Source organism: Cyclopterus lumpus, chromosome 6 (genome assembly GCF_009769545.1).
Source record: "Cyclopterus lumpus isolate fCycLum1 chromosome 6, fCycLum1.pri, whole genome shotgun sequence".
NCBI lineage: Eukaryota > Metazoa > Chordata > Actinopteri > Perciformes > Cyclopteridae > Cyclopterus > Cyclopterus lumpus.
In genome coordinates this window covers 18,015,772-18,029,614 of record NC_046971.1, presented here as the reverse complement: position 1 = coordinate 18,029,614, position 13,843 = coordinate 18,015,772, and the positions used below count along the sequence as shown (strand labels likewise).

Here is a 13,843-nt window from a genome sequence, read left to right as displayed (position 1 = left end):
AGAATAATAAAACAGTGATCCTCTCTTATGTTTCATAATACATTCCTCCAGAATATTCCTCATAATATCCCAAATTAATTATCATATCTTTCTTTATGTATTAATTTAAAACACAAACTTCTCTTATCTACATGTGCAAATATATATAAAATCCACTACAACCTAACAGTTCCCATGCTGTTTTTTTCGCCCATGAGGAGAAAGAGACATTGAAGGAGCAATGACTCATGTGATAAGCCCAAAGAAACATCTGGATCAATTCGAAAAGACTGATTCCTTTCGTGGGAGAATACAAGCCAACCATGACAGAGATTCGTCGGATGATGAGCAAGCTGCTCCAGCTGGACTATCACAAAATTGCATCAGTGTTTATGACCGAGAGGTCGGCCCAACGGTGCATTGATCATGACAATGAGAGCAAGAGCAACCAACCATACCATGTGCGCTGTCAATTCCACTCTTTTGATTAAACTTTAATCACACAATATTGCAAAAAAAAATGTTTTTATGAGTGTTCAACAGTTTGTATGGAGTTCACCCCAGCAACTGATTTGTATGAGCGATTTTGTTTATGTTGACACCGTGAGGTTTCCACAACATCGTCAGAGACACTGTCAACCACTCTTTTTATTCTAAGTTTGTGAGTCATCCGTGAATGTGGAGTTGGAGGAGGACCAGAAGCGTCTCTTATCTGGAGTAGAGAGTGACTGCATGGCTGTAAGAGGGGAGGAAAGTGAAACCATGACAGGAACCGAGTGGTTTGGGGAGAGGACGTCAAGCAGCAGCTTTTGCAGCTTTGTCTGCTTGCTCATTTCCCTTTTGAGATGCCGTCGGTGTTTGATGTGTGCGCTGCACATTTGAAAACAGCAATAGCTGTGGGCAACAAAATGGCATCCAATAGTTCTGCTATCAGTCTGTGGTGTGGCACTGGTTTGCCATCTGATTTAAGGACATTTCTGTGTTTCCACAATGTGCCAAAATCGTGAGCAACGCCAAAAGCGTATATTGGAATCTGTGTGAATGGTTGCAGTTTTACCCTTAGTCTGTTTACAAGCTTCTGTGAGTGCCATGAGCTCTGCTGCTTGGGCTGAGAGGTGACATGGGAGAGGGCCGTAAAAGAGAACAGTTGAGTCTGAAACCACAGAGAAACCCACAAGATTAGTACCAGTCAGGGGATCCCGTGAAGCAGATCCGTCAACATACATTACCCAGTCACTGTTGAGAAGAGGTGTGTCCGAGAGGTCAGGACGAGGAGGGCACTGAGCTTGGAGCTCAGCCAAACAGTTATGCTCCTCTCCGTCCTCAGGGATGGGGAGTAGAGATGCAGGATTAAGAACATTGCAGCGTTTAACCATGACATTAATCATCAGTGCTGTAACGGAAACACATGAGGCCCCCCTGCAGAATAACCCTGAGAGGCCCCCCCCCCCCATATGTAAGGGATAATGTATTGTCCGGCGGTCATTATCCAAAGATAAACGAACAGGACCCAAGCTTTTCTTTTGAGGGAAATTTATTCAATCAGAAAAAACAGCTCAAACAGAGAACAAATGTATTCCAACAGAAACAAAACATGTGCTAGGGCCTATCAAACAGCTCAAACAGAACATATGTTACAACAACATAACACATATGCCTACATATAGTCGATACACCGGTAGGCTACTTTCTACAGGTTTGCATTTGAATACACATGTGCGCGTCTTTTAGCAAATCTGTGTGCAAAGTCTTTAACCACGCTCTTTACATCTAAACTGCGCGCACGTTTATTCTCTATGCTAAGGATGGCCAGACCTGACAGCCTCTCTTGTGACATGGAGCTTCTGAGATATGTTTTGATCAGTTTTAGCTTGGAAAATGACCTTTCTTACTTAACGGTTACTTTTATTATTTTGTACAGAGCCGTTGTCTTCTCAAAAGGGTTGCAGTGTTGGACAACGTGAAATGAAGTTGTGGAGATAATTAAGGAAACGTGTCCGATAATGGGCGCAGGGGGTATAGTGAGAGCATAGGTTTAATAAGGTTAATGTATTTTCAAGCACAACACATAGACAGAGCAGTACAGCTGTCAAAGTATAACGTTAGCTACGTGGTAATGTTAGCTATAGCAAACAGTACAATACCTGTCTCTTCTGGCAGATGAGTGCATCCTTCACCAGCTGGTCGAAAAAGACTTGTAATTTTGGGAAGTTTGGCATTTAATTCAGAAATGTTCTGTTTTGGGCACCACTTTTAAATGTGCGTTTCATTTTTCCTCAAGAGAAATTTCCTCGTAGTTCTCCCAGAATACACCGCGGCCCAACAATAACACCAGTCCGCGTAGCAGGAGGCCCTAGTGGTTGCCTGTTACGATTGCCTTTACAACTATTATTTAAAACTTATAAAGCCAGTTTAAAATACTTTTTTTTATTGTGTAGCTTTATATGAGAGAGACAACTTTGAGGGATATCTTAATGTTATTACGTAATGTAATATTATTTATTTATTACATTATTCGGCCCAGATTCGGCAGCCGATAAACCGGTTGCCATGTCTAAGACAGAATCTGCAACAGTGAAATGTGCCAAAGGTGGCTCACATTTGGCCGCATCGAGCCGGAACACAGCCGAGTCAGCCGACACTTAGCCGCCATGCGAGGTCCCCCCGCAGTGCGGGGGCTGCGGGGGTGATCTCTATGGGCCTATATTAATATATATATATATATATCATATAATAATATTCAGTATAATATGATATATAAATACCATCTAATGTAAATATACAATATACATATCATAAATATATTATAATAACATTTAAATGTCATATAATATAAATCACATATATATATATATATATATATATATATATATATATATATATATATTAAGATGGCCCTATGAATCTTGTTAGGGTTAAAGTGTGCCGGTTTTTATCCACCTCCTCATTGTGTTTCTTCACCGCAATCCTGTGTCCAGCTGGTAGCGACGTTCACTTTGCTCAATATGGGTGCTTGACGGAGTTATCATGTCTGTCCTGATGTTCTCATGTTTTCTGTGTGCTTCATGTCCCTTACTCCTGTAACTGTCCATGCTGGATCTGTCCACGTTGATTTTACCGGGTCGGGTCTTCTTGGAAGTGAAGTGCTTGCGCATGCGCTGGCCGGCATGTCGTTAAAACAACCTATTCTAGGATGCGGATTGGCTAAATTGTATATCAGTCATTTATGTCTTTAATCAGTAATAGGCTAAACTGCTTCTTAGACCCGTCTCTTGTGGACCAGAAATATTACTGGGTATATTCCATATCTCCAAAACACAAATATTGTGTTCCATATTACAGAGAAGAATATGAAATTATGAAACACATCTATTAATTAATTAGAATTGAAAAATGTACTCTGCATTGTTTGTTTTTTATTGACTTTGGTGCTACATAGTGTCGTTTTTTGTAGGACACTCAACCGCTTTCTGCTGTTATTATTTTTAATATATTGATTGTAGATAATAAACATGTCGTGCAACATTCCTTATCATTCAACGTTTGATCTCTGACTCAGAGCCCTGAGGCATTTATAGCCGTCTCATCTGTTGGGAATGTAGAGTTTCATTCAAGAGAGAAAAAACCCACTGGGCAATCTACTGTGAATAACTATCCCATTTTCTGAAAATAATTATGCATCTTTTTGTAATTAATCATTACTTTTTCATGACCTTTTCACTAACAAAATTGTCCGGGGACAGACGGCCTTGTACAGTTAATTTAAAAAGAGGTGGTATCACAATCTAATGGAATATACATTTATGGAATATACATGTTTGTGAAGGAAATCTTGTGGTTGAAGAAGTTTTCAGGGTGCAAAGGCATTTATTGAAGCTTATTACCTCAGAGATCAATTATCTGGTGATGTGGTTTCTGTAGATGGCATTGCCCTGGCATCCAACACCACTGTAAAGAATCTCAACGTTATCTTTGACCGAGACTTGTCCTTTAACTCCCACGTGAAGCTAATCTCAAGGACTGCATTTTTTCATCTACGTAACATTTCAAAAATCAGACACATCTTGTCTCAAAAAGATGCAGAAAAGCTGGTTCACGCGTTTGTTACTTCCAGACTAGATTACTGCAACTCCTTATTATCAGGCTGCTCTAATAAGTCTCTTAAGTCCCTCCAGTTGATCCAGGAAGCTGCAGTTCGTGTACTCACAAAAACTAAGAAAAGAGATCACATGACTCCTGTATTAGCTGCTCTGCACTGGCTCCCTGTAAAATCAAGAATCACATTTAAAATTATTCTCCTCACCTACAAAGCCTTGATTGGTGATGCACCATCATATCTTAAGGAGCTTGTAGTACCATATTGCTCCACTAGAGAGCTGCGCTCACTAAATGCGGCTACTTGTGGTTCCTAGATTCCTAAAAAGTAGGATGGGAGCAAGAGCCTTCAGTTATCAAGCTCCTCTTTTATGGAACCAGCTTCCACTTTCAGTCCAGGAGGCAGACACAGTCACCTCATTCAAGAATTATTTGATATTTTAGGTGTGATAAAGAACCGTATTAGATTTTTCCAGGAAAACTCTCTCCAGGCTCGCGAACAGGTTGTTGTCTTGTGTTTTTCCCACATGTTATCCCATTCATCTTCAGATATTTCCATATCAAATTCTCTTTCCCATTTTTCTTGTATATACCATGTTGCTTTTTTGTCATTCATCAATGCCTTATATAGTGTAGTTATAGTCCTAACCCGGTTCCCTTTATATGCATCAATCATTACTTGTACCACCTTGTTCACTTCTAGAGAGAGCTCCTGTTCAATCCGTTTCCCATAATAATCCCGTACCTGTAAATATTTGTAAAATTCCCGCCAATCCAGGTCATATTTTGTTTTCAAGTCTTGAAAACTCCTTATCCTCCATTTTTCCACCAGTGTGCACCATGCCGTAATGCCCTTCTCCGCCCACCGTCCGAATCCCCCACCGTGCCCAGCTGGTTTAAAACTGATATCAAAAGCCACTCATTTCAATAAATTTGCGTTCTTCTCCGCCTTATTATGTCTAAGTAATTTGAACCATAATTCAAAGGTACATTTTGTGATCGATACCATTTGATTTCTAACCTTCTTAAATGTTTCCTTATCTCCTATTATACTCTGTATCGGACACATTCCAAATGATTTTTCCATTTCTTTCCATTTTGCTTCATAGTCCAGTTTACACCAACTTTGCACATATCTCAGCTGGGCCGCGTGAAAGTATTCTTTCAGGTTCGGCAGGCTGTAGGCCGTTGATATAAAGTCTGAATAATCTGTATTGATTTATCGTTGAATCCAAACTTCTCTAACACTGTGAATAGGAAAGTCCAATTTACCCTGTCAAACGCCTTTTCGGCATCTACGCTAACCAGAATCGTGTCTCTTTTCTGTTTGTTTGCCTGATCTATAATGTGCAGAGTCCTCCTAATGTTATCGTGCGTCTGTCGCCCGCTCACAAATCCTGTTTGGTCCTCGTCAATCAAATCCTGTGTAAAGTCGTGTAATCGTCTAGCAATAATAGATGTATATACCTTGTAGTCCACATTTAGTAATGATATTGGTCGATTATTTCCGCATAATTCCCTATCTTTTCCCGGTTTAGGTATGACCGTTATTATTGCTTCTGTCCATGTTTGTGGCAATTTGCCTTTTTGTAATGTCCAATTAAACGATTTAACTAACAGCGGAGTCAGTTCGTCTTTGAATGTTTTATACCATTCCGCCGGATATCCATCACTCCCCGGAGATTTCCCATTTTTCAATCTGTTTATTGCCCCCACTACCTCGTCTATTGAAATATCCCTTGTTAGGGTATCATTCTGTGTCTGTCCTATTTTTGGTAGGTCTAGTGTGTTTAAAAAGGAATTAATCTCCTCTCTTTGTGCAGACTCTGGCTGTGTATATAACTCCTCATAATATCTCTGGAATGTTTTTTCTATATCCTCCGGCTCTGTTATCAATTGGTTCGTAAGGGGGTCCCTAATTTTATGGATTTGACTAGTTGCGAGTTGCTTACGGGTCCGTCTTGCCAATAATTTAGTGGCTCTCGGGCCTATCTCATAATAACTTTGCTTACAGAATAGAATCTTCCGCTCCATCTCCTCTGTTAGATGTTTATCTATCTCTAGTTTTATGTGTTTCATTTTCTTTTGTGTGTCCAAGCCCGCCGAATTCTGGCAGTCTCTTTCCAATTCTCTCAGTTTTTCTGTATTTTTCGTATACGTTTCTAAATTCATTTTTTTTGCGTAGGTTGATTCCGAGATTAATCTGCCTCTCATAACTGCCTTCAAGGAGTCCCAAACCATCGTTGGCTCCACCATCCCATTGTCATTTTCCGTAACGTAGTTCTGTATTTCCGATTTGAATTTGTCCTTCCTTTGTTCATTATTCAGTAGACCCACATTCAATCTCCAATTAGTTATTCTTCTTCGGTTACTGATGCCTATGTCAAGGCACAAAGAGTTATGATCGGACACATCTGCACCCCCTATGTGGCAATCTTTCACCTTGTGAACATTTCCTGGATCCACAAACAAGTAATCTATTCTAGAATGTACTTTATGCACCGCCGAATAGTGTGTAAAATCCTTCTCTAGCGGGTGAAGGTACCTCCATATATCGACCAGTCCCATCTCCTCCAATAATGTATTTACGTATTTTGATATTTGTATTTTTGATTTTGCCTTGAGTACATTTTAAAGTGTGATACAAATAGAATGTATTCTTATTATTTTAAGTCACGTACAGTGCATTCTAAGGGTAGATAGAGAGCAGCTTATTTCCCATGGCCTTGGTCTCCAGGGAGACAGACAGCCCAGATGGGGAAAATAACTTTTGCTCCTGCTTCTAAATGTTCAAATTACCTAAACGTGACATTGGGAATACTGTGTCATGCAATCTTTAGGCTGAAAAGGGGGAAGAAAGAAAAGAAAGATGTGTTTGTATGACTTGTTCGCCTCCAGGACCCTGAAGCGGGCAAGGAAGATGGTACCCGAGTCCCTTCCCACTGGCAGGAGGCTGCGGTGCATCAGGACCATGACCTCATGCCACAAGAACGGTTTCTTTGCCATAACAACAACAAAGCCCGGGACCACTGACTGACTGACTCTCACATCCCCAGGACAATTTCAAACACCCTGGAACATCTTTTCTTCTTAAAATACACTTGCCACTTTTATTTTAAAATATATACTTGTTTTAAAGTGCTGTTATGTGTTCGTTATTTACCATATTTATCCATTATTGCACTGTGTTTAAATTATATTTGTATTCTATGTCCATGTTAATCGTTATGCACCTTTCACCGATTCAAATTCCTCTTATGTTTAACGTATCTGGCAATACTTCCGATTCCGATGCCAGATAATTCCTTTAAGAGCAGCATTTTTAAAAAAAAGTGATATTAGTCGTATTAAAAGCCGACGTTGGGAATCAATTTAGAATTTAGGAAAAGCAAATTTCATCCCAAGTCTTCCGACAGCAGGTCGATATTTGACTTTCATTTGAGAACATGTGCGCAGGGTTTGACGAGAGTGAAACTCTTCGATCCCTAAATAACATCTTTCTAATTGGAGTTGGATAATCAATGACTCTCCAGCTCGGTCCTGGAGCAGTCATGCTCACACATGTCCTTGCGACTCCAGTAGCTTCGCCGTTGCTGAAGTGTGTTTTTAAAAAGAACATTAACTAAATCAAACTGGTTACATGTAAAAGCCACACTATATTCACACTAGTTTTCAGTATGCAGATGTAATATGTGAGTTTTAAACATTTAGATATAAGCAATGGTGCCTATCTATTAGGATGAACCACCCTGCTTTGGAGACATCGATAAATAAGTTAGACATCAGAGACAAAAAGACAAGAGTGCAGAATTTGATGTGAACAGATTTACTGCAGATTGAAAATGAGTTGTTCTTGAAAGCAACCGTCGAGCCTCGTCATACATCCTAGAATCCTTGTTCATGCTCCTTCTGTGGTTCTTATTGTGCCCTCCTTTGAATACAGTATCCATAGTTGGTGACGTAACTATTCACCAAACGTTTCACCTTTCTGCGTCATTTCTGCTGAATTCACTCACTTTACTTAAACTAATGAGGTTAGCACTCTTGAATCAACCATTAGCAGCAATTATAGACCGTCAAAAAATATATTCTTAAAAAAGCATTCTTTAAAAAGAAAAAAAAAAGTAGAAAAATAGCTGAATTATACATCATTTTAAAAATTAAAATGTTTAAAATGTTGGATAAAATACAGGAATACATTCGGAATTGTAGCTGAAGTGGAAGACTTAAACATTTCTAAAGTCATGTAAACAACTGACAAAATGTACGTACAAAATGACCCTACACGTGACCCTTATGCATTAGTAACTTGTTGGCAAAACTGGCAACTTTCCGTGGCTCCTTCAAAAACACAAAGATATAATTTCTGTAACAATCTCAGGAGGCAAATTTCTCAAATGAAGTCAATATTAAGTCTGTTTCAAACCAACTTCCATCCGTCATGTTATTCATCCACACATGGCTGCATCTTCTCCATGTATTTCTTCTGAAACGTATGGAAGAGGCTGTGGGTGTAGGGGATGGGCAGGTAGCATTGCTTCTTCTTAGCATTTGAATACCATGTATCTACGGAGCAATTTATAATAATTAAATCAATCTGTTAACACGGTCTAAATAATAACAAATGAATACAAATCTGGTTTTATTCATTACCTCTTGCCATGTCACTTTTGTTGTGGTTGTCGTCGTCCTTTCCCTCAACAAGATCAGGCTTTTCTAAAAAACAAATTAAAAAAAGACATTTGTTCAAAACAAAGCATTAAAGTCTTACAGAATACACCATCTGAACTATGGACTTTTACATTTTACCTATCTGGACAGTGATTAAACAGGATGAGATTACAGCAAGTTAGACATAAGATACATTTGTTATATGGGTTTGGTGAGTTCTGCTTTTGCCAGGTCTGCTTATGTTAAGGGTCAAGCGATTCAAGTTAAATCTAAAAACAACAACATGATACATTTCCACAGCTAGCAAAAGACGCTATTAAATTGCACTAACATCTAAATCTCAGCCTCTGCTGCATTACATTTTCATCATATAATTCTCTCACAAGTTCCAACATTTTGGCGGGGAAATACTCAAATTGTTGTAGCACCCCTTCAATCTCAAAATGAGTTACCTTGACCAGGATCCTTGGTTTCCTTTCTCCCATTGGATCCAAAGGTAAAGGAACTGGGTAAGACACTGAACTTCAGGATATCATTGTTCTGGAGAGGCCAGACAGCTTCGCTTCCATTTTCAGCGTTAGTCCTCTCCTGATCAGCAGGCTGCTTGAGCACGACGGTGCGTTTTTCCTTGTCACATGTGAGTTCTTCAGAGAGGGACCTCCTCCAACTAAGATTCAGGTAGGTCTTATTTTTTCCATTCACGATCCTCATTTCAGAAGAAACTGGCAGCTTTTCAGTGTCGACAGGGCCAATTGTATCAGCTTTCTTGATACTCCACTCAGATGAAGGGGCAAAAGGACATTTCCGAGCTTTTGTTTTTTTTCTTCGCCGGATTTTACCTGGTGGTAAACTAATCTTCCATCTTTTGTAAAGCTGTTTGACTGAATAATCCCATGTTAGTATAGTTTTAATTGTCTTTCTCTTCAAGGGACTGAGACTCACAGTGAGCACTTTTGGAGGCCTTGGCCTTGCATCAGACAAAGCCTCTGGAGATGAGATATGGTTATTTCTACTGCCAAGTAAAACACACTTGTCTGGTGGTGTTGAGCCAAAAAGAACCAGTTCTACAGTTCGTTTTGAGGCTGAAGGTTTGCCATCAGTCCCATGAACAAAAGCCTTCCGACTTTTTGAAGCGCCCTCAAGGATAGGGTGTGAGGATTTGCATTCCTTTGATTTCCGCGAGACCGGTACAAATCTACCAGGACTACGTGGTCTCTTTAGTTTACCACTCCAGGTTTTCTGTCGGGCACCCGTCTCACTAATTTGAGTTGTTTGTTCTTCAGTTTCCAATGATGACTCTTCCACATTTGTAGATGACAATTCAGCTTGTCCACAATTTTCTTCGAGATTTGTCATCTGGCTGGCAACTTCACTTTCACCACTTGAGAGATCTTCAGTTTTTTTGTCACTTCTGACGGAAGTACATGAATGCATATCTCCTGTGAATTTCCACTGATCTGGTACACATTCCACTTCAGGGTCCGACTGAATTTCAGTGCAATTTCTGGAAATTGTATTGGTCTCTTTCTCGTCCGAACCGTTTGACTGGCCACTTTCTGCTTGATTGGAATCATATTCAAAGTATGGCATTTGGCTGGGGATTTCACTTTCACTGCTGGACAGATGTTCTTCCTCATCACTTATGAGTATGATGCTTGACTGGCTACTATCTATGCATATCTGGTTGTTCATTGGGTCTTTGTCAGAATGTGAGTGAAGTTTGTCATCTTCAGGAAAGTCAATGGTGTGACTGAATACATTGATTATCTCAGGCCAAAGAAATGCCATAACCTGATTGTTGTTCTCTCTTTCTGTAGCAGAGTGAAGTTTTCCATCAGACCTGAACTCATCTTTCTCCTGTACTGCCATCACTTCCTTGACACAGGTCTTTTCTGTGATATCTTTATGACTTTGTTTGATCTTGCACTGGCATTTACTCAAATAAGTGGTGTTTGACCCCCAAATTGTTTCCTTCCACCTTTCAATGCAGCAAGCCTCTTCTATTGGACGGAATGTCTTGTTTTCCAGTTTTGAGTTACTCAATTTGGCATCGCTAACCTTAGGTAGCTCCCCCTCCACAGAGATATTCGAGACTCTTTCTGGCTGGTAGTCCATCTCCATACTTTCTGGCAGATTGCTTTGTGCTTCCTCGAAGATAACTTTGGCATCTTCTGGCGGAAGAACCTGGATTTTAAAGGAGTATAGGTATGAGTCACTGGAATCAGCGCTCTCCATTTTACTAGGAGAGGCTGTTTGTGTTGGAGTTGTTCCAACCAAGGAGTCTTGTTTTTCTTGACTTGGGTCAACCGGGTCAAGCTCTTTTGATGACATCTTGTTTGACACCTCCTTTACAGTTTGTGCAGGAATGCTGTCGTCCATCTCAAAGTTGTCTGTATCTGGTTGACCGTCACTCATGAGCCCATTAAGATGAGGCTTCAAAGATGGCGGGAAGTCAAACTCTTTGTCAATGTCATCAAGCTGCTCATTGACGTTCAACCATGATGACTTGTAGGGCAGTTCTGAATAAACTTCCTTTTCTTTGAGGACATGATAGCTTTTGAGTTGCGTCTCAAAGCAGCTCTTTACTTGTGACAGAATGACAGATTCTAGTTGTACATGTTCTCTGAAGAATTGTTTAACATCAGTCATTACAGTATTGTAGATGCCTGTCTTGAGCGCACATTTCAAGTTAATAAAGTTGCCATCCCAAAACATGCTCACTAATTTGTGCATAGTAGACATTGAAAACTCTTTTAACTCGATCTGAGCCTTTTCAGAATCCTGTATGTACTTAGTTAATGTGACATGTGTCCATGGAGTTGTTGGGACTGAGGAAAGCTCTACCCTCTTTGCATCTATTGGCATCTCACTTTTTTCTTTATCACCATTTGGGCTCACTGGTACTTGGAAGGTTACTGATTGTTGAGCAGTTGATGAAACACTCTGGTGTACTTGCGTGTCAATATCCAGTTTAGATACTGAATCAACTGTACGCAACTGTTTTGGCGATAAGTCTTGAGGCCTAGATGAAGAGGACGGTGACATAAAAGTACCATCATTAGATGCTGCTGAATGCCTGATTGCATGTGTGTTGGACCTCATTTGGTTTGGGTTTTCTGGGTGAAGATAAGGTCCCACTTTCAGATGCCCGACCTGCTTGGTTTTTGGCGATACAACTAGTTTTTCTGGGTTACTCAAAGATTCATCTGCGCCCTCAGACAAATGACTGATGGTGTTAGAACTGTTCTGCTTGCTGGCAACCTGGTAGCTTTCATGTAACAGTGGTTGCACAACAGCAACAGCTTTTGTGTGACCAGGCGACGAGTGAATGGAGCTGTCATTTGCCTTGACTGGTAGCATTTCTAGCCTTTCACAATTGTTTTCTACAGATGATTTTTTTTTGTTATTGTTCTGAAGGAGCTGCATCAGTTGAGATGCATAACTTAAAGAGCCAACATTGTTTTCCGGAATAAATTCTGCTTGACTTAAATTTCTAACTATATCTCCTTTTGGTGAGACAGAAAAGACATTTGGTAAGGAGCTTTGCGGAGGTTGCATATTTATGCTGTGCTGTATTGACATAACACTGTGAGCGGCTTTAGGCGATGAATGTCTCAAACTTTGAGGTGTGGCCTGGTGGACATTTGAGTTATATATTTCAGTGACAGTTGATGTCACAGGTTGCATATTTTGATTAGACTCCCTCATTGTGACATCCTGCTTTTGTCCATAAGGTGAACTAGTATACACTTCAGGGCGACCATCTGAGCCAGTAGTGGAAGGCATACGCAGATAGTCCTCAATTCTTGCAATCGATTGGTGTTGTTTGAGTAATTTGAGTAATTCCTGTTGTGCATGTGCATTAGCAGCAGGATTTGAGGGACAATCATTTGGTTTTGACAAGGAAAGGTTGGTTTCATACTGCCTGTTATATGAATTTGAGTTAATGGAGGAGGTGGCTTCTCCCCTATTGTTATGTGTTAAGTATTGTTGAGGAATCTGACTTGGGCTGGAAACGTGTACATTATATCCACTTGATGATGAGTTTGTTGTTTTGCTGTTGTTTCTGAAAGACTGAGAGATACCCTCATTAGAACATGGTGGGTTGAATCCTAGCTGAGTGCCGTTTTGTCTGTAATTGTTGTCATGAGCAGTCGGTGTGTGGTGTACAACAGCAGGCCCCATTGTGCCATTGTAAGCCACTTCTGGATGTTGAGGCGAGGTGGTGGTTGTTGTGTATGGTGAAACGGATTTATTCGACTCTCCATTCGAGCTGTGAAACATGCAATCAGACACAATATTACCATTCTGTGTCCTTATTGATGCTATCCCACGAACTCCAACTGATTGGTTCCAATTTGCTGAAATTTCTTGCTGAGGGTATGCAATGTTTGCTAGCGTCACGTTGGGTGGACTCTGGGTCGCTAAATTCTGTGCAGTGTTCTGATCAAAATGTTGCTGAAGTCCACGAGTGACCTGCAAACTATGGTTTCCACTTTGCAAATTAGTTGGTGATGGTTGCAGATAATTGTTCCCTCCAGCTGTCTGCTGAAAAGAAACAGCCTGATAAACTGCTGTGGTCTGGCAATCAGATTGCGGTCTTTGAGAGTAAGCTCCATAGTAATGAGTGAATTTAGCATTTTGTGGGGGTCGGGCTCTTGTTTGTGCCGTCATATACTGGTTTGACGTGTTGGCAGTCCCATGTTGCTGATTCCTCATTGTGCCGTAGCTAAACTCAGAAGCAGCCTTTGGAGATTGGGAAAGTGGTCCCTTCTGTTGGTACTGTTCATTCATCCATGCCAAAGACTGCATTGTTGTCATCTGTTGATGTGAAAGGTTGAGGAGGTAACTTTCCTGAAAAAATAAAAATAGTACGAGTTGTTAACAGCTGTGGCAAAATGTTTAGTACACAATTTTATATACAAAAAAATAGATACCGCACTTCCCTGGTGGCAAAAACAAGGCTTGACCCCTTCTGGGCAATGTTGTAATTTCATGCACATATGAGCAACACCATCTTCACAAAACAAGAGGCAGCTGCAGTTTGTAAAGCCAGGTGCTGCAGTTGCTCTGCAACTACTGCAAAGCCCAGAGCACA

At 40.4% G+C, this 13,843-nt stretch overlaps 1 protein-coding gene across 2 annotated transcripts; it reads right to left on the bottom strand.

The window, feature by feature from the left end:
* Positions 1–8,267: 8,267 nt before the first annotated feature.
* Positions 8,268–13,103, bottom strand: LOC117732406. 2 transcript variants are annotated; one of them, XM_034535335.1, is made up of 4 exons: positions 13,050–13,103; positions 9,198–10,929; positions 8,728–8,790; positions 8,268–8,640 (listed from the first exon to the last, which is right to left on the bottom strand). In XM_034535335.1, the coding sequence occupies exons 1-4, from the start codon at positions 13,050–13,052 to the stop codon at positions 8,519–8,521; spliced, it is 1,920 nt and encodes a 639-aa protein (XP_034391226.1). In that variant the 5' UTR covers positions 13,053–13,103; the 3' UTR covers positions 8,268–8,518. The 2 variants fall into 2 exon arrangements, with proteins under 2 accessions (XP_034391226.1, XP_034391225.1); XM_034535334.1 differs by lacking the exon at positions 13,050–13,103 and having other exon boundaries at positions 9,198–11,349.
* Positions 13,104–13,843: the final 740 nt, after the last annotated feature.

Bases quoted from the DNA above. Each gene is read 5' to 3' on its own strand.
- LOC117732406 (XM_034535334.1), bottom strand. From the start codon at position 11,160: ATGAGTGACGGTCAACCAGATACAGACAACTTTGAGATGGACGACAGC. The intron at 8,791-9,197 runs GTAACTCATTTT...TTTGTTTTTTAG, and splicing joins AACCAAGGATCCTGGTCAAG to AAAAGCCTGATCTTGTTGAG. The intron at 8,641-8,727 runs GTAATGAATAAA...ATTGCTCCGTAG, and splicing joins CAAAAGTGACATGGCAAGAG to ATACATGGTATTCAAATGCT.